The sequence below is a fragment of the Mercurialis annua genome, linkage group LG5 (genome assembly GCF_937616625.2).
Source record: "Mercurialis annua linkage group LG5, ddMerAnnu1.2, whole genome shotgun sequence".
Lineage (NCBI taxonomy): Eukaryota > Viridiplantae > Streptophyta > Magnoliopsida > Malpighiales > Euphorbiaceae > Mercurialis > Mercurialis annua.
The window spans coordinates 2,094,236-2,119,909 of record NC_065574.1 but is presented as its reverse complement, the minus strand read 5'-3'; the positions used below and the strand labels follow the sequence as shown (position 1 = coordinate 2,119,909).

Here is a 25,674-nt window from a genome sequence, read left to right as displayed (position 1 = left end):
GATTAGGCCCTTTCATTACCAAATATTGGCCTTTTCATTAACCAAAAACAGGGATAAAATCTTAATAGCCCGCTATCTTCTATATCTTCTTCAATAAATCTTTTTTTTTTTCAACCATTTGTTTATTTAATTTTTTTTTGGACCAAACTTGCCGTTTAGTAAAAAAAATTAAGTTAATTAAACGACATACAGATTCTTCTATTTTTTTTGTAAAAAATTGATGAACGAATCTTTTTAAATAAAAAATAGCCGAATGACACATTATTAGGCTTAACTTCTTTTCAGAATCCTGGTTCTGCAATTGCTAAGAGCACAGCCAATAATTCATCCTACGGGATAAGAAATGCTAAACTAAAAATTAGAAGATACTCCAGCCAGTGTAGAATAGGCTATTCAAGAATTTTGGGACAATGAAAATAGAAGAAGGTACTAAGCTTCATAAGAACATAAGTTTTCAAATCCCATGTATTCCTTTCTCTCCATCTTTCTAACTGCCCGCGCTATGCCAACACCGCCTGGTTGAGGCGAAATAAAAGGATTCAATACTGATAATAACAATATATGCAGTTTTTTTATGAAAATCTCAACATAAAGAGTAGTCTATATATATGTTCGCGTGTGCATACCTAATGATATTGCACTCACAAAGATTGTGAAGGCTAGAATGAAGATTATCAAGGATGCCCTTCCTAATATGCTAATCAGCTTTCTCACCACGTATTGGCCCACAAAAGCAGCAACAATAGCCACAGCAAAAAGGTAAAGAGCTGTTTAAAAATAAAACATAGTTAGTTGAGGAAATAGTTTCATCATATTTGCATTTTGTTGGCTATGTAAATTACCATAAGGGACAGGAAAACGCTTTAGGAGGTAATACTCTACGACAGACATAGAAGCAGAGAAAGTCATAACAAATGTGGCTGTGGCACTCGACACCTGCTTAGAAGTGGATAACACGTTTGTCAGGCGTTAAGTCAAGGTTTACTTTAGCACAAGGAAAAGTAATCAAATCATTTCCTTTAGAAAAAATATCTAATGAAGAAAGGAAAGGCAATCACACCTGAGGAGGGACTCCCATCTCCAGAAAAAGAGGACCTAAAATGAATCCACCACCAAGTCCAAGCATCCCACCAACTATACCAGCCAATACACCAATGGCACAATAGGAAACAAGTTGGTGGATTCGCCAGTCTGTACTTGCTTCTCCCCTAGATGCAATCCTCCTCCGCCCTTTGTACAGGCTAATTGCTTCATATCCAGTCACACTAACAGCTACAGGGATCTGAAAGGCAATACAAAAAGCATAGCAACCATCCCGAGTGTCTACAAAGAAGGACTTTAAAGAATTTCAGGAATATTCACGTCATTTATCGTTTAATTATTGTGCTGAAGATACCTGTGATATGTTTAATACCCAATATACTGCTGAACAGGTTGCTGAGTAATTCTGTACTAAACAGGGAATATTTCTAATCAGTCCAGCTCATGAGACCTGAAATCGAACAGTCGATAAATAGCAAGAAGCGGATAAAACCTTGCCAATCTGCAAAGCAAGAATAATCAACCACACAGCAATAAGAATTCCAAGTTCCTTCCAGCAAACATTCTCCATAATAGAGACCTGATAAGATCACAGAATCAGTCCTGAAAAACCAGTAGTAAATGAAATCCAGGCTGCAAAGATTCTTACCTCCTCTCTTTTAAACTCAATTTGTTGTCCTTGAGCAGCAGCATTGGAGCCTCCTACAGCAAGATTTTCCTCGACCTCTTCAATTGTATTTTCTGATAATGAGAGCTTAGCAAAGACAACAGACGGGGAAGAAAAAGATTAGCAAGTACAAGTACAACTTTAGTCTCCTAGATATCTAACCCTCATATTCCAAGCGTCCAGCAGCCTCCTACAAATGTAGACCAAAAAAGTTCAAATAAGTGAGCAGCGGAAATGGATCAATTTAAAATACCAATAATTCAAGCTTATCGAGTCATAGGGCTTTAGCGGACCTTTTTCAGGCTAGTTTCCTTTTTCCATGTTTCAACACCCTTAAGGAATGCCTTGGTTGATGTCACTGCAGGATACATCAGATGATCAAGAAGATAGACCAAGAATAACAATGGACAAAATTTCAAAAAATTACAATACCAATAAAAAGGATGATTAACAATATTGTTATTGTCCAGTCTGCAAAAATCACATTGAGAGCAACTCCCAGGCTAATTCCTAGAACCAACATCGGCTGAAATAGAAGTGCTAGATCATAGTCAATGATAGGCAATTCAAGTGTAGGATGTCTTAGCTTTAGATTGTAGTAAACTGTAGCAGCTGCTGCTCCTGTAATCATACCTGAATAAACCAACGGAAACCACATCTTGAGATATATATGTTAACAAAACTATTATCTAACAGTTGAAGCCATGAAGTGTTAGAATTCTAAAAAAATAAAAAATTCTGAAGAATTTTATAGAAATTTTAAATCAAACCATACAGTCTCTTAATTACCAAACCAAAATGGTAAATTTTAAAATTCTTAAATTTTGATGAATTTACCTAACATTCTTACATTTTGATGAAGTGCGCTATTTTGATAAATTTTAATTTTAATCTTCATAAAATGGTAAACTTTTTCTTACATTTCGATAAAGCTGTTGACGATTTTGCATCAAAACCAATAACCAGGGTAAGCATAGGAACAAAAATGCCACCCCCGCCAACACCTCCCACACTCCCACATGCTGCACCAAAGAATCCAATTATGCTACCAACCACAACTTTCCAGCCAAATCTCAGTTGCTGCAAAGTGTTAACTCCAAATAACACCATCAGATTCAGTTGCGTCAAAGAAATCACCATATGCATGCACAAAAATAGAATCAAAGCACTGGAATGAAAAGGTTAATAATATTGAACTATTTCCAGAGTCTGTGCGGATACTAAAATCACCTTTTGAAAAAGAAAATCTATTTTTGGACTTCCGAAACTGCTGTTTGAGAAAAGAGCGTAAATAGATGCTGTTTCAAAAAGTCTGTTTGGAATTTATAATTTTTTTAAAAATCAAACCATTAACTCAGAAAAATCTAAAAGCACCACTTTTGATACCAAACAGCAATCTCAAACAGGTCCTATATGTAAAAAAGAAGGTTGTGAAATACTGAATTACCGGCCAAACATGTTTATAACCCATTTGCCCTCTTCGGTAAAAGAAATTTGTTGCCCGCATTACATGTTGGAGCTCAACATCTTCAGGCCTTTTATACTCCCAGCATTCTTGCTTCAATCTTGGCTCAGCTAAAAGAATCAGTAATAATAGAGCTGCAACAACAAAACTACTTAAAATCGCTCCAAAAAAGATCATGCCCCACCTTGTTGACATAATCTTGGACATCGAAATTTCTTAATCCTCACTTTTTCAGTATCAAAAATTCGTTGACATAAAACTCTTAAAATAACACTCCAATCTAAGTTCTACAACGTAATTCTTTCTCATCTTTTAAGCTTATTATAATAGCGTATGCTACTCATGGTAACTAGTAAATACTTATCTGAAGCAGGTTTGATATTCCAGGAGTCTGACTCCTAACAAAATCAGAAAAGCCCACCTCTGACAAATCACCTAAGGCTGGAGTTGATAAACTAATAGCAAATTGAAAAAATACCGCTCTTCTCTTTTCCTACCTTTCTCCTCTAAAAAGTCTCTTTGTAGTCCATGTGTGAGGCATAAAAAATAAATTGAATGAACGTGACATATAAGGGAACTCTTTAAGGGAAGTAGTTTCCTTGAAGCTTTTAGAATATGAATTCACACAAGGTAAAAAAATCATTTTCAACGCCAAGAAAAGAAACGACAAAGTTCCTACAGTAATGGAACTAAATGAATTGATAAATCAATTGCATACAAGAACAACTCACTATATGATTAACATTCAAAATGCACCATAGTAAAATGTATTACAGTAGATGTGATGTGAAAGTATGGACTTGCATATATCTTGTACAGCCACAAGCTTGGCAATTTTGGCTATCCCTTGCATTCTTTTCTCATACTCAAAATAGATGGACTATTATTCTAAATCCTTTGTGTGGTGACCATACTCATGAGTCATGAGTCATGACATATTATACACAGAAGTAACTTGCATATATCATGTCTCTGGACGGAGTCATGAATACCTTAGATTCCCCAGGATGGTACTTGACGTAGCATCGCAGTATTTGAATTAGTCAACTATGAATTTAATCCAAATTAAACAAATGTAGGATTGTAGATTGGTAAGACATTTTACACAGAAAACTTGTTAAATATGAAAAACATAATTCATTCTTGTGATACACACATGACATAGTTAATGCTAGTTATGGCAACTAGCAAGTCGAACAAAAACCATATACTTTCAATGATACTTAATTTTAAACGATGAATATGTGGTCCAGAGATAAAATTCAGGACTAACATTAATAGTTAGGAGGAAAAGGGAACTACCAAAGATCTGGTTTTCCAGATAATAAAGTGACTAATGCTTATAAGACTTGTTCCATAACCCATCTTGAGTACTTGAGAAATTTAATGGCAACAATGCAGAGATTATGGATACCAAATGAAGCAGATCATGCATACAATACAAAATTATTACATGGCCCAGCTTTTGGCAAGAAGACAACATAGCCAGTAAAATACAAAGAGTCAATTATGGCTTCTCAAGAACTTAAGCCGTCCAGTAGCACAAGGCTTCTCAAACAAGCTTACACCATTAGTATTACTGTATTATAACATCAAATAGTAGATATACAGACAAGAAGACTCGTTTGCTTTTTCAACTTTACACATCATGTTCCCATTACATAATCTTTTAAAGCTTCCTTCTCGGAGGTTTGATTTCAATTAAAAGAACCAATTGCATGACACATCACAGGATCGACATCTTAGCTACTAGTAATAAGATTAAGACGTGATATGTCCATTTTATAATCTGCAAATTTTAAAATCAACTCTCTAAGAGAGATTATCTGGCAGACAGGATCTTCGCTATTACTACCAAATACCAACCAATCAAAAGCATAGAAAGAAAAATGTTCTTCTACATATGAACATGAATGATGCATTTCAATAATTAGGAATAAAATAAGTACCTTTGCCAATCTTCTTCAAACTTAAAAAGTAGTCTAGCCTCATATTTGATTTTGAGTTGAATGGAGTCCTTAACCAACTGCATTCCATGCCACATGATCAGATCATTCTTCTCACACAAGCTCATACTGATAAGCATGTATGGTTTCCACTGTAGCTTTTCAAATTACCAGGGACTAAAAACATAAGCATCCAATTTAAGGATTGATCAATTCTGATTAAAGAAATCAGACACTACACCAGTATAAATTTTTTAGGTCAATTCATTTTGTTTCTGATGCCAAACATTGGTTCCGGTTATCAATAAGACACTAGTTTCTTATCAGCGACTTCAACAACTAAGAAATTTAACTAAGTAACACGTATCTTCTTGACCAGCAGCGTCTCTTTATATTAGAATGTATGTATGATGTGAAGTCTTGCTTTTTCTTGGATATTCTAATCAGCATAGCAAACCAAATTCTTCTCAAAAGAGCAGTTACATTTCCAATATCTGCTTAAGACTTTAGGAGTAGTCCGAGTAGATCAAAATTCAGGTCTAGCAACTGAACGATAAAATGAACAAGGCTAACACACATTTTTATCCAATTGATGCCCGTATGAACTGAAACCGCAAACCTCAAACCCAACACAGTATTGTTGATCATAAATTTCACGGCCAACAGTCTCTGGCTTTCCGCAAATTTCTTCTGCATGGCCATATTCCCTTCTACTAGAACTCCCTTCCTCACATCCTCAAAAGGAAGCCAAGATGGAATAATATGAAGCACTAATTTGGTGTCTCAAAACCAGAACCAGTAAAGCTGTTATCCGTATTGATATTTTTAGCGTAACACTCTGCATATTCAAATAACCCAACTCCAAGTGTAATCGAATTCCGTACTCCTTCAGAAACCCCGCTTCCTTTCTTTAATCATTCTCCAACTAGGCCTACTTATGTTCAGAACTGACTGATTTTTTACAAAATTGCAGCACTTTGTTCCTTAGCATTATCAATAGTCCTACTACTAAAAACCATAATAACATTTCTAATTATGAAAAAAAGGAATTTAACTACTACTGAAAAAACATCTAAACAAGCTTAGTTAATAGAAGTTTGAACATAGTTCTTTCACACAACAATACCAATCTAAGACATAATTAATTAACAAACTGAAACTTTCATTTAACTCGAGACTACAGAAATTTCGAAGTGTTACAATTACAACAAGGAAACAACCATAACTAACTCATATATACAAACTAACAATTAAAGACTAAAAACATAATTTTCTTTAAAAATAAATTAAACAAAACCTTCAGTTAATATTGGCCTCTCACCTTCCTCCTCCTCCTCCACGTCGTCACCGCCAGTTTCTCCGACACCGATCTTTAACCCTTTTAACCCATCAACAACACACCCATTATCTTCCTCTCTCTCCTCCACATCACCACCACCAACCACCACTCTATCACCGCCCTCCACGTCACCTCCACCTTTCTCCACCACACAAGGTCCCGGCGCCTCCTTCCCACTCTCTACTCCAACCAAACTGTCCGGCGCAGCAGATTCCGGTGGATTACCGCCGATGACGTCATCCGATGATTCGTTAGCTTTATCAGGCCAAGGATCTTGCACGCAGTCGGTGCCTTCATCTTCGCTATCGGAAGTGAAGACGGAAGTCGCCCGTGACTTGACGGCGGAGGCGGCTTTGAGGAAAGCTTCTTTGATGGAATCCGGTGGTAATGCACAGTCTTCGAGGCCGGCGTCTTCCAGACGCGGTGGGAGGATCTTGCTTAGTAATCCGGCCGATTCTTGCTCTTTTGTTGCCTCCATTGATCAGGAAATATATTTTGATTTTGATTTTTTTGTGATCTGAGCTGAGCTGATGAAAAATGATAACTAAAGGAGCATTTTGTAATTTTCAACCGACTTTCTATCTGAACTTACCGAAATCAAAGAGAAAAAGGATAACTACAATTTGGTGTCTTAACTTTTTTAAAATGACAATTTAGTGCTTGAAATAAAAATTTATATTAATTTAGTGTTTGAACCGGCTAAAAACATGACAAACAAGTGCTTTTTAATTTTATCAGATCACTGATAAAAATTCAATACATTGGATTTCAATAACAGTAGGATAATTAAAATTTAAAACCATAAAATGTAAACATCAGAATCATTAATACATGTATCTAAAGTGAATCACCAAATACAAGATTGAATATAAACATAAAAATCTCGAATAGTAAATGAACAACGAAATGAAAATGGAACCGAGCTGCCACGGTTGCATAATTTACATCGTTAAAATCTTCATATCGCCTTTTGCCTATTATTACTCCCACTTACAATTGAATGAAAATTATACGAATCGATGATTGAATTCATAATCGAAGAAGTTCTAGCATTCGCATCCTGTAGATCTTTGTTGCCGCCCTCCGCCAACGTCAATTGTGTCAGGGAGGTATCTAACATCATCAACATGCACAAATTCAAAATCATTAGTTAGCATCAACATCGGCCGCTAAAATGTCTCAAAAACAGGCTTTTTATTCTTTTATTTTTTAACTCACATTTCTTCTTCAGGTTCATTCTTGAGTGCATTCTTGGCTATACATTGGAAAGCATCGTCCACGTTAAATCCTTCTTTTGCAGAGGTCTCAAAGTAAGGTATGTTCCCCTTAGAAGCACACCATGCCTTCGCCTTCTTCTCGGAAACCTATTAAAGTCACCGAGATACAACATCCACTCATAATTATCTCTAAATGATAAATATTTTCAGTACCCAAATATAATATAATGTGTTTAAAGATAATCACATGATCAAAAGTCTGTTTCCTTTTATTAGTTCTAATCCGTCTTAATCTTTTAAAACTAATAGCTGAGAAGAGATTCTCAAATAGGAAGGGAAACGATAAATGTTGCAAATAGAAAAACAACTTACCACCCGACTATTGCCACCATCAACATCTATTTTGTTCCCCAACACAACAAATGGGAAGTTTTCAGGATCCGATGGACTAGCCTGCAAATTCTTATCGTAAATTTACTTGAATCATTGTACAAAAGTTGTAAAAAGAATTTTCTAGTCAATGGAACAGATACGAACCTGAATCAGAAACTCCTCTCTCCAGTTATTAAGATTATCAAATGACTTCATGACATTCACATCATACACAAGAACGCAGCAGTCTGCACCACGGTAGAAAGCCACTCCTAGGCTTTGAAACCTTTCTTGTCCAGCAGTATCCCATATCTATAAACATTAAATAGTAAGGCTCAAAACAAAATTACTTAGTTTCTAGTTACTGGCATTCCACTCATTTTTGGGACACACATAAAAGCCTGTTCGCAGTACTCCATAAACATGAATGATTAACTAAAATGCACATCCAGTTCTTATTCAGACATTGTGAAATTACACACTACCGCGTCTATAATTGTAGGTTCAACCAAATTAAGTCAATAACAATTATCAGGAAGCATCTGTAGCCCCACCTTTAAAACTATACAATTAAGGCATAATAGTATGCAACATTCTTGGATCAGTTTCAGAAATACACAACCCACCGCTTGGACCACTTCCCAACTAACAATTTCAATAAGTAACAACATCAAACAAGGACAAGCCAAGCTGAAACATTATTATAGTATTATCGACAAGAAATCCTTAAATAGCTCATTTGATTGTTTCCTGATCGCTGTTTAATTGATCTCATGCTTCAGTATTTTCTACTTCATACCCCACATATTGTTATATAGTTCTCTTCAGACTTTAGATTCACTCAACAAACAGAATTCAAATTTCTGAGAATATACGCTTCGATTGCAAATTACGACCTATTAAATTTTTTCTATATTTCAATTAATTGCACAATTCTCACTACCTATAAACACAATGGCATAAAAAAAACAGCATCAATAAATTTAAAGGTAATAAATTGTACTGGTTAAAGGAAAAAAACCTGCAATGTGAACAATCTATCCTCAAACTGAACTTCCTTTGTCAAAAAATCAGCTCCTATTGTAGCTTTATACTGATTGCTAAACTTCCGATTCACATACCTAAAACCAAACAAAATTAAATTAAATTAAATCAGCAAAATCAAACAACCAAATAAATAAAAAAAATTAGAAAAAAAAATCAAGATCTCTAAAGTTTCAAAGAAAACATTACTGATTCATCAACGACGTCTTTCCCACCCTGCCAAATGATTCACACAAAAAATAAAAAAATGTCAGACAAAAACCGTAATTAATCTTAATTGTGGTTTTACATCTTAATTAAAAGAATATATAATTACCCGCTGTCGCCGAGAATTATGACCTTGAGGAGCATGCGTCTACGAGAAGCCATTGATGGGGGATCCTTAGAGATTGAATCTAATCTGAAGATATAATTTTAATTTTTTAATGCAGATTAAAAGTTTCTGATTTGAGTGAGTTGTAGTTTTTTTGGTTTCTGTAAAAAGAAAATGGTTTTTTAGCTGTTTCTTTTTTGCCACCTAAGCAGACAAATATACTGTTTTACTTTATTTCTCATATTTCATTTTCGATAACCATTGGATCAGAATGGCCCATTGATTGGGCGAGAATATTCTAAATTCTAATACATATTCCTCTCTTTTAAATGTTTTAATTTATTTATTTATTTATTTATTTTGTCAAGGGTTAAATCTCATCTAATGAAATGTAAAAGTTACAAAATTAAATGACACCTCGTTAATTTTGAGTGAACCACTTTAAAATAAGATGATGAGAACTATAAAAACACCTCTTTGAATAATAAAGTGAGAATTGACTCTATTAATAAAAATTTGTCAATCTATTTCTAAATAGTAGATGATTATAGACTGTGAGCAACACCTCCTTTATCAATTCCTCTAAAAATACACATTCTCCGTCAATGTTTGAACTGCCAATGCTTCTACAACTCTAGTTGTTATTTTATTTAAGCCTTTGGACTTTGTGAGCTGTACTCTGCTGTATGGGCTCTATGATCCAAAATTTGCAATCTGAAATTTATGAGTCGGGATAGCTGTATGAATTTGTGGGCTGACTTGTGGCTGAGATTTAAATTGATTGAAATTGTTTTGTCTTATGGTATGTTATCGCTAATGAAGTGACAACATTATCAAAATGTAGCCATGAGTATGGGCCGGGTTCGGCCACTTTATTAATTTTTATGTGAATTCAAGCTCGGTCCGAATTTCATATTTTATACTTAAACTCGAATCTTATACTCATAAATATAATCTCGCGCGGACGTTTTGAGTTTATATGAATAACTGAAAAAAATGAAAGTCTGAGCTTGCTCATAAAATAGTAAGATTTTTGTATATTCGGGTTTTGGGTGGACTCATATCACAAAATTAGTATGTAAGTCCGGTTCTAAAGGGATGGGCCTGGACATTGCTGGCGGGATACAGGCCCATAAAAAGGTCTACAAAAATGTAAACAAAAACGAAAAATGAAGCATATTGGGCTAAATAGTATTCCAATACGATGAGTTAGGCAGGCTGGCCAAACAGCTGATCAGCAAATCAAGACAAAACCAACCGAACCGTTAAGCATCGGTCAGGTCGAATATTTGACAAGTCATCGCCAACCAGCTTGGAAGAAGCATACGAAGCATCGTAATAATGCTCAACTGTCTACACTGCATAATAGAATCAGAACAAAACAAAAAAGTCAATCCAAACCAACAATCAATCGATCAAAAAAGCTCTGACCTTTCTAACGAATTCATCATTACCACCAAAACCCAGTTCTCCAAATCAATGAATTCCCACATTTGATCTCAAAAAAACCAGTCAAAAAATGGGTCTGTTCACTCTCACACTCGCCGGCGCCGGTTTTATTCTGATCGGTGCACACGAATTTTTAAAGAACCCAAAAAAGAACCAGTCCTTACTCTACATGGGTACTTCTTTTTTCTCAATTCTCTTCATTATTGACTCTTTAATCTCACTTTTCAGCTCAATTAACTCAAAAGATCCAATTGGGTCTGCTTTACAGTTGCAAATTCTTGCCATTGCCGCACTTTTTTTACTCTACTCAGTTTTATCTCTAGCCTCAGCTTTTTCAGGGTCAGTTCATTTCCCCAACTCAATTCTTGAATTGGTTCTGTTATTTGCTTTTATAGAAGAGTTTTTGCTATATTATTTGCAAAGAAAGGACACCAGTGGGATTGAAAACAGGTACTTTGATCTCATTCTTGTACCCATTTCAATCTGTGTGGTCTCCACAGTTCTTGAGTTGAAAAGTTCATCTGATAATGCAAGAATGGCACGTGGGATTGGGTTGGTTTTGCAAGGGACTTGGTTTGTTCAAATGGGGATTTCTTTTTATAGTGATATGATTGTTCATGGCTGTGCTTTGCATGAAAAAAGTAGAGGGGATTATACTGTGAAGTGTAAGGGGCATCCTGAGTATCATAGGGCTAGAGGGATTGCTACTCTTCAGTTTAATTGTCATCTTGCTTTGCTTGTGGTTCTTGTTATGGTTGCTTACTCCATTGTCGGTAATAAGAATGGCGATGGCGATGATAGTGTGCGGTATAGGCCTCTTGGGGCGGAGATGCTGCAGATGGAGAATAACGGGCACTTCAGTTTGGATTCCGACGAGGACGAGATTCGAGAAGAGGAGAATGGGAGTAAGGAGAAGTTAGCTAGAGTAGAAAATGGTGTTAATGGTTATAGTTCTCATGAATGAGGTAATCCTAGAAGCTAATTTTGATCTAGTTTATTCTTTATTAGTAGAAAAAGATGGATTTTTTTATTGGTTGGTGTAAATGAAACGTAATTATTCCTTTTAGCAGTTTTGAGACGACAATAATATTTCTTGTTTCATTAAGTGACTTTGTGTTTCTTTACTTCTTTTGGTGAAATTTTGATTTTTTGCATTTCTTGTCATTTCTGGCTAATTTTGCTTTAAGTTCTATGTTGACATTGAGTAGTTGTTAATTGAATATTTAGTTATATTTACTTATTATTTCAAAACACAATTGTTCCTCCATTCGGTGTCAAATGCTGTACTCAAGCTAATTTAAAGGTACATTAAAAATTCTGGGAAAACAAAACTTATGGGGCTCTCTAGTTTATTAGACATGAGGAATTACTTCCGAGGGAGTTCAGGGCTTCTTAAAATGCAATTCTTGTTGTGAACATGTAACTGCATATCTACAGTTATCTGGTTTTTTAAGTTACTATGTTTAACACATCGTTTGAGTGGCTGTCGTGTTTCGTTTTGTTCCAAATGGGGGAAGTAGATTTACAAGGAGACTCTGCATGGACCACCAGAGTGTCTGAGTGGATCAGAACTTCTTTATCTAGGACTTTGAAGATTAACCTCTTAACTTAAATATGTATGTTAATTGTCTTCAGTCTAAAATTCTAGAGCTGTGGTTTATAATCTGAAAGCACAAGGCTCGTCTGAATATGTTTCTCTAGATGGAGTGTTGCCTTGACGTATTTTTCACTTGTGTCGATAAGTAAATTGGCCATGATAATAAAACATTGATTTGGTTGGAACATATGTAGCAAGGAAATGTTAGAACGGGAAACATCAAAATTATGTTTTTTACAAGAATAGATTGTAAATTTAAATTTTTGAAGTTTCAGAAGTGCTGGAAACATAAAGGAAATACCGAAACGTAGAACTTGACAAATTAACGTGCAACATAGGTTGGAACAGTCTGAGTAGCACACAGGAGAGGGTTTTCTGATGATAGTCTTTTAACTGCCAAAAAATATGAAGCTTTTGCGATTATATGGAGTGGCTTTGATTTTCCAGAAAGTGGTAACTTGATATGAGGGTTCACTCTGCCTTCTTTTCGAATCACCCTGTGTATACATGCGCTTTCATGTTTAAGCCTGCAGTTTTATGACATGATTCTTACTAGTCTTCAAGGAGATCATTTTACAACTGCAGTCAACAATTGTCTATTAAACCATAGTGACTGCTATGCAGATTAGATTTATGACATGAATCTAATTTTTTCAATTTTAGCTTTCTGTTATCAAAACCATTACAGGTCTTTTGTTTTTCTGTTTCTAGTTTGCTATACCGTCCGTTACTTTCATTGCTTTTCTTAGAAAGACAGAGGATTGCTCTGTTTTCTGGGGTCACTGTTGGCACCATGCAAAATAGTTCATATATTTGTCTTTTCAGGTGTTTTTAAGACTATGATGAATTTACTTTACTTATAATTTACTATTAAGTAGATCCAGAGATAATTATTAAACAGGAACAAACAAAATAAGACTAAGGAGCAAAATGAGAAGAAAAATATTTGGTTTGTCATTTCATATTTGAACAAATATCGTTAGAGATTCAAAGTTATCATTCTCATATTATCTTTCCGCAACATAATAGTTCAAAACTATATATTTACATTGAATATGAAATTCCTATAGTACAAAATTGTTTGTGTTGTTAGTGTAGAACTATATATATTGCCTTATTTATGCCCTGCTCAAGTTGGAAGTGGCATCAATGAAACTCTCTTCTGTGCAAGGAATCGTCAAACCACCCATCGGATGATCAAACCCGAATTCTTCTTCAGCTTTATTGAGCAAATCTTGGAACAAAGGCTGGTTCAAGTACGATACTGGAACCAAGAACCGCTTCTTCTCTATCTCACCAACGTACACTGCTAAGAAACCTCTCGGCACATCTAAAGATCTTGAAGTGGATTTCTTTGCAGAGAAGAAAGAAGCACGGAGAACACTAGGAAATCGCACTGCCATTGTTTCTTGGATGAATTTTTATAAATCTGTTGGAGGAAATTAAATGTTTTTCTTGCAGAGGATAGCGTTTGAAGAGAGTAAAATTGTTGGTTTGAGCATAAGGGTATTTGGAGATAATATATAGAGATAGTGAAATTAGTGAATGAGATGGTATCACATGCATTGTCTTCTAACTAATCAACAAAATGGGGTATACATAAATTTCATGTTGAAGAGCAACTGAAAATTTGCAAAAGGACAGCTAGAAAATAGGTGCTGATATAGATGTTAAAGCTATAAATATAAGCCATAGATTGGATTTATGACATACTTAATTGTGAGGAAAGTATACGAGTGGTTTGTTAAGCTGCTGCTGGCTTAACTCAAGTGGAACATAAATGGACACACCATGTTTACTTTCATTTTGAGTCTAACCCTTGAACTAATTGTCTCAACAGTGTTCTTATATCATTTCAAATATTTTGCTGGCCTTCAATTTGTTTATAGAATTAGTGGTAGGGCTTGAAGGTATTGTAAGCAGTAGACATAATATCATGTTTGCTGATAAGTTAGAAGGCAATGCCACATGACCCTTAAATACTTATGTCCTAACCAAATTGTTTTTAACCACTCACTTAAACCTTCCATATACTCATCATCTATATATATCTCATCACTTAGAAAGATCTGGCAAAAGCTACCGTACACAGCTATACCATTATCTTAAACTACATAGTTAAACCTCTCAACATTATCCGCAAAGTTACATCCAAAGAATCGCCATGGCCAGACATCTTGCTGCTGTTTTCGCCAAGCAAATTCTTCGCAGATCTACTGATAAAACTTACTCAAGATCGTCAAATGTGCCGAAAGGTTTCCTAGCAGTTTACATTGGAGAGACGGGTAAAAAGAGATTCGTAGTTCCAGTGGCCTACCTTAACGAACCTGCATTTCAAGATTTATTAAGCAAAGCAGAAGAGCAGTTTGGTTTCGATCATCCAATGGGCGGCTTGACAATTCCTTGCAGAGAAGAGACTTTCATTAATGTCACTTCTAGCTTGTGTAGATAGGTCAGATGCAAAAACTAATGTAGTGTCACAGAAAACAATTTTGTCATGGCACAATAGGCCAAATCAATGTATACAATAAACACTTCTTTTTAAACTGTATAACATTTTTTCTTTTCAAATGAATTTTTTTATTGCATGTTGGGAATTCTTTATCTTTAATGCTCAAATAAAAACTAAGTTAGATATAATAAACAACATGGTTCAGCGTTGCTTTAGTGTAAATAATTAATGTTAAATGCATCAGAAATTGAACCAATCTCTTCAACAAGTTTCGCTTAGGAGGTCACATACTTAGATTTCGCACTTGATCTAGTAACAATCTTATGCTTCTTAACACTACATGGGTTACAAGCTATGTTGGATAAAAACTTATAAAGTTCTATATTTTTAAAATTCATTTATGTTGCTAGAAACATTTCTGAAAATCAAAACTCTATATATTTATAAAGTATTCTTATAGCAAAATATTAATTTTATGGTTTTATGTTTTGTTTCATTTTTGTGCTATATGGGTTGCAGCTTGCAAGTCTCATGCAACATATTTCACTGTCCTGTAAAGGGTAATGTGTATCAATTATCACACAGTCTTTCTTATGATCTACTCAAGGATGAAGTGACATCTTTTCGGGTGGCATTTAACCGGTATATGGTGAATTTACTGTTGTAATAATAACTACATCTAACAGTTAACTAGATTCAGAGATTTAATATCTTGCACAGAAGCCAACAAAACAAAAATATGCAGAAAAATGAGAGGAAAATGAGTGAAGAGTTAAACAAGAACAATCATTGCTTAAACTTTCTGCTTGAACTAAGTTGGCTGCTAAAAGATGATAAGATTAGAAAATATTCCAAAAGTGATACATTGATGAAGAGCCATATAGTCCTTTTTGAGGTAAAAGTAGTTCTTTTATAAAATTCCCGTGTTACAATATGAGCAAGAGTGTTTGAAATAATATATTTACATTCTTCTGTATATGAAAGTCCTATGGTGCAAAACTGTTTGTGCTGTTAGTGTAAAGCTCTATATTCACTAATTCAAACTCTGCTCAAGTTGGAAGTGACATCAATGAAATCCTCTTCTGTGCAAGGAATCGTCAAACCACCCATCGGATGATCAAATCCGAATTCTTCTTCTGCTATATTTAGCAAACCTTGGAATGAAGGCTGGCTCAAGTACGATACTGGAACCAAGAACCGCTTCTTCTCCATCCCGCCAACGTATACTGCCAAGAAACCTCTTGGCACATCTAAAGATCTTGAAGTAGATTTCTTTGCAGACAAGAAAGAAGCTCGAAGAACACTAGGAAATCTTACTGCCATTGTTTCTCGGATGAACAATTAAAATATGTTTGAGGGAATTGAAATTTTTCTTGTAAAGGATAATGTTTGAAGAGAATGTAAAATTGTTGGTTTGAGAAGAAGAGTGTTTGGAGATAATATATAGAGATAATGAAATTAATGAAGGAGATGGTATCACATGCATTGTCTTCTAACTAATCAACAAAATGGGGTAATTACAAAATTCATGTTAGAAGGCAACTTACAGATTGGAAAAGGACAGCTGGACAATCGCTGCTGATGTAAAGCATATAAGCGAGAGATTAATTGGATTAGGTAGGTCGATCCATGAGACAAGTAATTAAGTAGATAAGTATTGGATTAGGGACATAGCTCGTGTTATCTGCTGTGTAAAATCAACGAGACAAAGCCATGTGACTTCCAAAAGCTGAAGAAATGTAAGGCTGTTAAGGATTCATATGATATTTGAGGTGGTGCTAGCTAATACAAATGGGACATGAATGGACATACAAACTTTACATTACACAGACGATTTTAGACAATTGTCAAATTGACCACCAAGGGATTAATTGTCTCCACCATGTTCAATATCAAGATCAGCTATGGTATCATTTCAAATCTTTTGCTGCCCTTCAATTTGTTTAATAGACATAAATGTAGGTCATGGAGGTATTATAACCAGCAGACAATGCCACATGACCCTTAAATGGCTTATGTCCTAACCAATTCGTTTTGAACCACTCACTCATATCTTCCATATACTTACTCATCATCTATATATATATCTCTACACTTTGAAACCTCTAGCAAACTCAACCATACACAGCAATACCATTCACTTAAACTACAGAGTTAAACCTCTCAACATTCTTTACATCCAAAGAATCAGCATGGCTAGACATCTTGCATCTATTCTCACCAAGCAAATTCTTCGCAGATCTGCAAACAAAGCTCACTCAACATCTTCAAATGTGCTAAAAGGTTTCCTAGCAGTTTACGTCGGAGAGACGGAGCAAAAGAGATTTGTAGTTCCAGTGTCCTATCTTAATCAGCCTGCATTTCAAGACCTTCTAACCAAAGCAGAAGAACAGTTTGGTTATGATCATCCAATGGGCGGTTTGACAATCCCTTGCAGAGAAGATACTTTCATTAATGTCACTTCTAGCTTGAATAGATAATTAGATTCAGATGCCAAAACTAATGTAGTATCACATAGAAACAATTTTGTTATAGCAAAATAACAAGTCAATGTAAATATAAAATAGTTCTTTTTATACAGAAACATTTTTTCTTATCAAATGAGGAATGTTATTGCATTTTGTGAATTAAATCCCTGCAGTTTTCGTAAGACAATCAGTTTCGTCCTCAAACTGAAACTTGAACTAGCTAGAGTCTAATCAAATAGTTTAATCTTTTTCTACTTATACTTTTATGCTATGTTTTTATTCGAGTTCTCAAACGATAAGTACGCAGAAACGAAAAAAACCGACAGCAGAAGACAGAGGTAATTGCAGGCCTCCATTCTGCTGGGTCCATTGAGCTGCATACAAATTTCATGTTGGAAAACAACAATATTTCCTAAGAATTGGAAAAGGACAGCTGAAAAAAGAAACTGAATATTGAGGTTAAATACAATCCCACCCATAACATGGAATTGTTTTCCAGGAATAAGAGCCTTTTGGGCTATGCAAGATTGGCGAAGTGAGTCAGAATATGAAGATGTTTGCTTAATTGGAATAACGGCTAGCTAGTTGTGGCAAAAGTTAAGTTATTATAGTTAATGTTTAGTTAGATGTTTTATTTTCCCACATCGAAAAGAAGATAAAAGAAGCAGAAGGGCGTGTATTATAAAATGAAAAACTTGAGAAGATGCAAAGCATACCTTTCTCGGCCTTTTGGCTAAGATCAAGTGTAGTATCTGTTCTTATCAGTTTAATATCTGATATGTGGGTCACTGGCCCACACGATATTAAATTTATTTTTTCGAGGGGAGAGTCCGTCACAGTAGCTTGCTATTGGGACTCTTGAGCGTCGCCCATGCGTTGCACTACTGCAAGGGCCTGGCGCACCCTACCAATTCAAGTTGAAGGAATTTGAACCTTTTTTTATACAAGTGATCAAATATATGGAAATAGTTCATAATTTATGTTCTATTTACTGAAAATAATAATGATTTTAACATTTGAAATCATATTTATATTTCAAAACTTTCTTTTCATTGCTCACTTGTTTAAAAAGTAGAGCAAGCAGGGTCCACTAACTCATATCTTCCATATACTTACATATTGAAACAACCAGAAAAAGCAAACTTAACAACAAGACTGCCCTTCGCTTAGACTGCAAAATTAAACCTCTCAACATTATCCTCAAAGTTACATCAAAAGGATCAGCATGGCCAGACATCTAGCTGCTGTTCTCGCAAAGCAGATTCTTCGCAGATCTACAAATAAAGCTTACTCAACATCTTCGAATGTTCCGAAAGGTTTTCTAGCAGTTTACATTGGAGAGACAGAGAAAACAAGATTTGTAGTTCCAGTGTCGTATCTTAACGAGCCTGCATTTTAAGATCTACTGAGCAAAGCAGAAGAGCAGTTTGACGATTCCCTGCAGAGAAGAGACTTTTATTAATGTCACTTCTGGCTTGTTTAGATAGTAAGAATGAGATGCCAGAACTAACGTAGTGCCACAGAAAAATAATTTTGCTATGGTAGAATAGGCATAACCGATGTAAATAATTACATTTATTTCTTTTTAAACGAGGAATTTTATTGCATTTTGTGAATTAAATCACTGCAACATACTCATTTACATTCTCAATTTGAGTCTTCCACTATTAACATATACATGCTAGCAATTACTATAGTATTATTAGCAACTCTATGCAAGCAACAATAATTCTTTAGTTTTTTCGCTGAACTGAAAATATGCAGGTGCGATCATTTGTGTTTTTTCTTCTGGATTGTTTTGTTCTTTACATTGCAGCTGTTTTATTTTTCTATAGAGTTTGCTTTATAGTATTGCTATTTTCATTGTTTTTCTTTATAAAAACAGAGGATTCCTCTGTTTTCTGTAGTCTCTCGTGGCACTATGCACAATAGTTCACAGATTTATGTTTCGGGGTGGCATTCAACAACTATGATGAATGTACTGTTCTTATAATAGCTACAGATCAAAATTCCAGAGATGTAATTTTATTGCACAAAAACAAACAAATCAAAACTATTCCGACAAAAGAGAAGAAATGATGGTAAAGATTAGAAAACAAGAACCAACCGGCCTACTAAAAGATGTGCTCTCAAGAGAATAACAAACAAATTCCATATACATCCTACCTCTCGAACAAGAACAAACAAATACGTGAGAATAAATAACGAAGATTTTCTTAATTTGGATAATGTTATGTAAATATGAATTGATAGATAAGGTTCCTTAAGAGGAATAATCTTTAGGAACCACCCTGGTAAATTATAAACACTAAGTTATTAAAGATTAATAGGATTAAGATTATGGTATAATCATTCGGCTAAACAAAAATATTTGCGCGATTGGAATCTCAGTTTGTATCAATTAACTAAATTGTTAAAATTACAAAAGTTATACATTGATGAAGAGCCATATATATAGTACTTTTGCTGTAAATACGAGCAAGAGTGTTTGATATAATATATTAACATTGAATACAAAATTCCTATGATACAAAATTGTTTGTGTTGTCAGTGTAAATTAAGCTCTATATTCTCTTATTTATGCTCTACTGAAGGTCGAAGTAACATGAATGAAATCGTCTTCCGTGCAAGGAATCGTCAAACCGCCCATGGGATGATCATACCCGAATTCTTCTTCTGCTTTATTGAGCAAATCTTGGAACGAAGGCTGGTTCAAATATGATATGGGAACCAAGAATCGCTTCTTCTCCATCTCGCCAACGTACACAGCCAAGAAACCTCTCGGCACATCTAAAGACCTTGAAGTAGATTTCTTGGTGGACAAGAAAGAGGCACGGAGAACACTAGGAAATCTTACTGCCATTGTTTCTTGGATGAATTTTTATAAATATGTTTGAGGGAGTTGAATCTTTTCTTGGAAAGAGTAGTATTTGAGGAGAATGTGAAATTGTTGGTTTGAGCAGATGAGTGTTTGGTGACAATATATAGAGATCCTGAAATTAATGAAGGAGATGGTATCACGTGCATTGTCTTCTAACTAATCAACAAACTGGGGTATTTACAAAACTCATGTCGAACGACTAGAAAATGACGTAGAGATTAGAAAAGAACAGCTGGAAAATCGGTGATGATCTAAGCTAGAGATCGATGGATAATTAGATTAAATAAATAAATCCTTGAGACAAGTAGTTAAGTAGATGAGTATTAGATTAGGGACATAGTTGCAATGAAAGTATGAGTGGCTTGTATTTCTATGCACTTACATGATATCTGCTATGTCTACTGCCCTACCACCTGCTTGCTAATACAAATGGGACATAAATGGACACACCATGTTTAGAAGACAATGCCACATGACCCTTAAATGGCTTATGTCCTAACCAAATTGTTTTTAGCCACTCACTCAAACCTTCCATAAACTTGCTCATCATCTATATATATCTCTACACTTTGATATTTCTAGCATACTCAACCATACACAGCAATAACATTCACTTAAATTACAGAGTTAAGCCTCTCAACATACATCCAAATAAAAGTATGGTCAGACATCTTGCTGCCGTTCTCGCCAAGCAAATTCTTCGCAGATCTACAAGTAAAGCTTCCTCAACACATTCAAACGTGCCAAAAGGTTTCCTAGCCGTTTATATTGGAGAGACGGAGAAAAAGAGATTTTTAGTTCCGGTGTCCTATCTTAACCAACCCGCGTTTCAAGATCTGCTTAGCAAAGCAGAAGAGCAGTTTGGATTTGCACACCCAATGGGCGGTTTGACAATTCCTTGCCGAGAAGAGACTTTTATTAATGTCACGTCGAGCTTGCGGTGATAGTAAGACCAAGACACCAAATTAGTTTAGTGACATAGAAAAACAATTTTGTTAGGCCAAATCAATGTAAATATTCAACACTGTATAGTAACATGTTTTTCCTTTTGAAATACTAATGGAAAAACGTAAATGTTAATTAATTTAGCTTTTTTTTTGGATTAATGAAATTACAGAAATAAACAAAGGATCAATTCACCCCCTCAACTTGGCACGAAATATCAAATGAGTCATTTTGGACGTTTTTAGGTCAAACAAACCCGCAACTTGCGTTTTTCGCTCAAATCAGCCCCCTTGACACAAAAACACCCCAAAAAGAGAGTGAGATTGCTAAACCCAAAAATTAATTCTAATTAATTACGATTTAATTCTAATTAAACACAATCAAAATTATAATTAACACTAATTAAACTTAATTATTCTAATTTAACACCTAATCAACAGTAATTAACTCTAAAAAGAACTAATTAAACCTAAACTCAAGTTTCCGCCGCCGCCACAGTTCCTTCCATCCCTCGCCGAGCAGCCAAACTGGATAAACCTAACCTAATTAACAACTAGAACTACCCACCATTGCCGCCGCCGCCACTGCTCTCATTTTCCAAACTAAACTACCGCCTGCCTCCATGATTCATAGCAAAAGGATCAATCAAAGAAGAGCAAAATTATTGTTTCATTTCAACAAATCAATAAAATTGAAACAAAAAAAACAACAAACCAATTCCCAGTAAATCAAACCAATTCAAAGAAAAAAAAAACAAGCAACGATAAACGGCGATAAAGCCACGATCTTTAAAAGTCGATGAACGGTTGCAGGTGATGGCGACGCTGGTTGCTAGAAGAAAACGACGGTTGCTGCTCGACAAGGATGACGAACAATCGAAAATGGCGGAGGCGATAGCAGGCGAATTACGGCTAGCGAGAACGTGATCCTCAGGAAGCCAAAGGAGTAGTTTTGCTTCGTCCAAAGAGATGCAATCGTATAGTCACAATCGCCTGAGTAAGGTTCTGAAGAAGGTCGGCAGCGGTGGTTACTAGTGATGGAGGTGGCGGCGGAGTGAATTTGAGAAGATGATTAGGGTTAGGTCATACAATAAAAATTTGGTTTCATTAAAAATGTAAAAAGTGCAATAACTTTCCTATATTTTTATATAAAATTTTAAATGATATATGAAGTTTTTATATTATATGAATTAAATAGATAATTAAAAATTGTTAAGTATTAAATAAACGAATTTGATTAATATTAAGGATCATTTTTAGCTTTTTTCCATTTTCTAATGGAAAGTGTGTTTCAAACGCAAAGGTGAGAGTGGGAGAGGGTGTGTTCCGAAAATAATTTTATCGATATTTCCCAAGTTGAGGGGGTGAAATGACCCTTTATTCACAGAAATCATTGAAAAGGTCGGTTCTTAAATAAAAAATATTGCAGAATTGAAAACTCTGTAGCAGCAAAACAGAGTTATTGGTCCAACACATATACTCTCCTCAAAAAAAATTAAATCGGGCTAAAATTAACATATTTAGAAGTTTTAGTTAGAATGGATAAAAGTTGCAAAAGTTTGGCTTTTTTGGATCATTAGGCTAAAATTTTATATACTACTATTTTTTTTCATTATGAACTCTTTATTTCAAAAATAAGTTCATAGATTACAGTATATTTTATTTTTGTCAATTAGATTTTTTATATATATATATATACTGCTTGAATATAATTATTGCGGACCAGACTGCCAAATTATTTTAAAGAATATATTAATTTATATGGTTATAGTTATGGACATATAAAATCATATTTTTAAGATAATAAATGCTAAATACTCTATCTCGCATGTTATAGAGCAATGTGTAAATTGTTCAGGGGGATAAATGGACCATTATCCAAATCTTATAGGGCTCGAAGGGTTTGCAAATTAAGTTCTTACGTGGCAACATATCATTTGCAGTTGCATAACTAATTTTCCCTCCAACGAATCTGTTACTGTTTCTATATATAACCAACAGAGATCAGAGAAGAAAAACATCACTACTCCTCTCCCTCATTTGCTTTTCTTTTCTTTCTTAAAGTTAGAACAGAAAATGAACAGTGATCACCGATTGACTCCGTCTGAGAGGGCACAAGTTGAAAAATGGCTAGCGACGGAACCCGGTTTGAATGTTAGAGCCAATAATAAGACAGTTTATGGAAAACTCAGACCAGATTTTGCACCCTTGTTCACTAGAGTGAGTCTTTAATCTTAAATCCTTCTGTTTAGTGTCTTGAAGATAAATGTATATCGAATCTTTATTTGTTTTTCTTTCTTTTCGGGTCTTTAGGGTTTCAAATCTTGAAGATTATTAATGTAGTTTCAAATCTTGAAGATTAATGTAGTTTCAAATCTTTAATTGGTTTTCTTGAAGATTAATGTAGTTTCAAATCTTATTAATGCAGCTTTAAATCTTGAAGATTAATGTAGTTTAAATTTTTTATTTGGTTTTCTTGAAGATTAATATAGTTTCAAACCTTTGTTGTTTTGGTATTTCAATCTTGCATTTGATTCTCGGAATTTCAAGAATATAGTCATTTATCCTGTTTGTTTGACTAGAAAATCTGTATTGTAAAAGAATCTTTAGGCCTAGGGTTTGGAGATTCTTTTTGTAGCGAAATAATCTTAAAGCATTTGATTTCTTGAAAATAAAGATGTGTGCGGTGAAGTAATTTGTTTGGTTAGTAGGAAAGTACAGAAAGAAAAAATTTGTGTTTTACTTCTGTGTTGTATCCTGAGAAAATGACTATGAACATTGAAAGATTTACTTCTGTGTGGTATCCTTTATGACCCAGACGAGCAGAGCAAGCTATGAAGAAGCAAGAACAGGCGCAGCAGCAACTGAATTATACTCGGGACAAGTATATGACTATTACAGGCAGTGCCTGCGTTTAATGCAGCTTTTGGAACAACCACCGCGACAAGCTGATGGTGTTCGTCGTCAGCAACAAATAAAGCAGCAGTGGCAACAAATACAACATCAGTGGTGGAAATTGGAAGAACTGCGACGCCTGAGGACACTAAAGAAATTGCAAGCTATTAAACAGCAAGCTGAAGAAGATAAATACAGGCTATTAACGTCATTCTTGTTTCGGGATAACTCCTTTTTAACACCATGGAATTGGAATCCTGAAAATCCTGAAAATCGCAGTGCACAAGGAGAGCGAATTGTGTTTGAGCCTGGTTCTTTTTTTACTCATGACAAGCCTGTTACTAGACGATGTTTTTCATACTTATCTGCATAATAATAGTAACATGTAAGCATGTATTCTGAAGAGGGAAGACTTAGAAGCCTGTTACTATACGATGAGTAACTATTGGAAACCTGAAACTGAAAAATTAAGTTCTACATTTGAATTTGGAATTAAGACAGTCACTGGAACAATGTGTGGAAGCAATATAAGAACTGCTCGTGAATGAAAAGGGTTATCGGATTTTCAAAATTGTTATCGGATTTTGAATGAAAATTGTTATCGGATTTTGTGAATTAAAGCCCTGTAATTTTCTTAAGACAATCACTTACATTCTCTATATGAGTCTTCCTCTATTAACAAATACATGCTCGTAAGAAGTATAGTAAAGTTTCCAAGTTTTGTGCAAACAAGGCACTGCTAAAAAAATTACTAGTTTAATAGGAGAGATATCAAATTAGTTTAATTCATTCTAACAAATATACACTCTCCTGGCTCCTCGTTCAAATTTTTTCACTTACACTGTAATCGAAATAAAATTCTTTAAATCTGGCTAAAATTAACATATTTAGAAGTTTTAGTTAGAATGGATAAAAGTTGCAAAAGTTTAGCCTTTTTAGATCATTAGGCCAAAATTGTATATACTATATTTTCTCTTATTATGAACTCTTTTTATCTTAAAAATAAGTTAATAGATTACAATATATTTTATTTTATCAATTAGACTATTTTTGTATTTACTGCTTGAAATAATTATCACGGACCAGACTGTCAAATTATTTTAAGGAATTTTTTTTATAAATATTCTATCTCATGTAAAATCATATTTCTAAGATAATAAACGCCAAATACTCTACCTCGTATGCTATAGAGAAATGTGTAAATTGTTCAGGGGGCTAAATGGCCCATTATCCAAATCTTATACACGTGGCAACATATCATTTGCAGTTGCATAACTAATTTTCCCTCCAACGAATCTGTAACTGTTTTTATATATAACCAACAGAGACAAGAAAAGAAAATCATCACTACTCTACTCTCTCATTTTCTTTTCATTCTAAAAGTTTTTTTTGGATGAATATAATTGTTTCTTAAAGTTAGAACAGAAAATGAACAGTGATCACCGATTGACTCCTTCTGAGAGGGCACAAGTTGAAAAATGGCTAGCGACGGAACCCGAGTTTCGGAATGTTAGAGCCAATTATGGGAAACTCAGAGCAGATTTTGAGGTGAGTTGTTAATCTTTAATCTTTCTGTTTAGTTTC

At 34.6% G+C, this 25,674-nt stretch overlaps 10 protein-coding genes and 1 non-coding gene across 11 annotated transcripts; 5 read left to right on the top strand and 6 right to left on the bottom strand.

The window, feature by feature from the left end:
* Nucleotides 1-217: 217 nt before the first annotated feature.
* Nucleotides 218-4,183, bottom strand: LOC126680276 (sulfite exporter TauE/SafE family protein 3-like). Its single transcript, XM_050375375.2, has 12 exons — nt 3,156-4,183; nt 2,629-2,788; nt 2,141-2,341; nt 2,002-2,066; nt 1,871-1,898; nt 1,691-1,782; nt 1,535-1,621; nt 1,397-1,447; nt 1,061-1,282; nt 843-936; nt 627-767; nt 218-515 (listed from the first exon to the last, which is right to left on the bottom strand). The coding sequence occupies exons 1-12, from the start codon at nt 3,378-3,380 to the stop codon at nt 430-432; spliced, it is 1,452 nt and encodes a 483-aa protein (XP_050231332.1). The 5' UTR covers nt 3,381-4,183; the 3' UTR covers nt 218-429.
* A 2,081-nt stretch (nt 4,184-6,264) lies between these two features.
* LOC126682397 (uncharacterized) lies at nt 6,265-7,002 on the bottom strand. The gene has a single exon (XM_050378056.2). It carries the CDS (start codon nt 6,934-6,936, stop codon nt 6,406-6,408), a length of 531 nt encoding a protein of 176 aa, XP_050234013.1. The 5' UTR covers nt 6,937-7,002; the 3' UTR covers nt 6,265-6,405.
* Nucleotides 7,003-7,267: 265 nt separating this feature from the next.
* On the bottom strand, nt 7,268-9,562 carry LOC126681543 (ras-related protein Rab7). The gene is made up of 7 exons (XM_050377092.2): nt 9,408-9,562; nt 9,281-9,307; nt 9,069-9,168; nt 8,213-8,359; nt 8,048-8,128; nt 7,677-7,822; nt 7,268-7,571 (listed from the first exon to the last, which is right to left on the bottom strand). The coding sequence occupies exons 1-7, from the start codon at nt 9,458-9,460 to the stop codon at nt 7,505-7,507; spliced, it is 621 nt and encodes a 206-aa protein (XP_050233049.1). The 5' UTR covers nt 9,461-9,562; the 3' UTR covers nt 7,268-7,504.
* Nucleotides 9,563-10,923: 1,361 nt separating this feature from the next.
* Nucleotides 10,924-11,817, top strand: LOC126681537 (uncharacterized). Its single transcript, XM_050377084.2, has one exon. The coding sequence runs from the start codon at nt 10,924-10,926 to the stop codon at nt 11,815-11,817; it is 894 nt and encodes a 297-aa protein (XP_050233041.1).
* A 1,585-nt stretch (nt 11,818-13,402) lies between these two features.
* Nucleotides 13,403-14,086, bottom strand: LOC126681567 (auxin-responsive protein SAUR21-like). The gene has a single exon (XM_050377117.2). The coding sequence runs from the start codon at nt 13,851-13,853 to the stop codon at nt 13,569-13,571; it is 285 nt and encodes a 94-aa protein (XP_050233074.1). The 5' UTR covers nt 13,854-14,086; the 3' UTR covers nt 13,403-13,568.
* Nucleotides 14,087-15,723: 1,637 nt separating this feature from the next.
* On the bottom strand, nt 15,724-16,600 carry LOC126681559 (auxin-responsive protein SAUR21-like). The gene has a single exon (XM_050377109.2). It carries the CDS (start codon nt 16,223-16,225, stop codon nt 15,941-15,943), a length of 285 nt encoding a protein of 94 aa, XP_050233066.1. The 5' UTR covers nt 16,226-16,600; the 3' UTR covers nt 15,724-15,940.
* Nucleotides 16,601-16,768: 168 nt separating this feature from the next.
* On the top strand, nt 16,769-17,529 carry LOC126681550 (auxin-responsive protein SAUR21-like). The gene has a single exon (XM_050377100.2). It carries the CDS (start codon nt 17,095-17,097, stop codon nt 17,380-17,382), a length of 288 nt encoding a protein of 95 aa, XP_050233057.1. The 5' UTR covers nt 16,769-17,094; the 3' UTR covers nt 17,383-17,529.
* A 553-nt stretch (nt 17,530-18,082) lies between these two features.
* On the top strand, nt 18,083-18,278 carry LOC126685171 (U2 spliceosomal RNA). The gene has a single exon (XR_007643286.1). It is a non-coding gene; the product is annotated as a U2 spliceosomal RNA (small nuclear RNA).
* Nucleotides 18,279-19,740: 1,462 nt separating this feature from the next.
* On the bottom strand, nt 19,741-20,485 carry LOC126681560 (auxin-responsive protein SAUR20-like). Its single transcript, XM_050377110.2, has one exon. The coding sequence runs from the start codon at nt 20,231-20,233 to the stop codon at nt 19,949-19,951; it is 285 nt and encodes a 94-aa protein (XP_050233067.1). The 5' UTR covers nt 20,234-20,485; the 3' UTR covers nt 19,741-19,948.
* Nucleotides 20,486-20,824: 339 nt separating this feature from the next.
* Nucleotides 20,825-21,335, top strand: LOC126681561 (auxin-responsive protein SAUR19-like). Its single transcript, XM_050377111.2, has one exon. It carries the CDS (start codon nt 20,911-20,913, stop codon nt 21,193-21,195), a length of 285 nt encoding a protein of 94 aa, XP_050233068.1. The 5' UTR covers nt 20,825-20,910; the 3' UTR covers nt 21,196-21,335.
* Nucleotides 21,336-23,133: 1,798 nt separating this feature from the next.
* Nucleotides 23,134-24,781, top strand: LOC126680669 (uncharacterized). Its single transcript, XM_050375829.2, has 2 exons — nt 23,134-23,415; nt 24,014-24,781. The coding sequence occupies exons 1-2, from the start codon at nt 23,272-23,274 to the stop codon at nt 24,461-24,463; spliced, it is 594 nt and encodes a 197-aa protein (XP_050231786.2). The 5' UTR covers nt 23,134-23,271; the 3' UTR covers nt 24,464-24,781.
* The last annotated feature ends 893 nt before the right edge of the window (nt 24,782-25,674 follow it).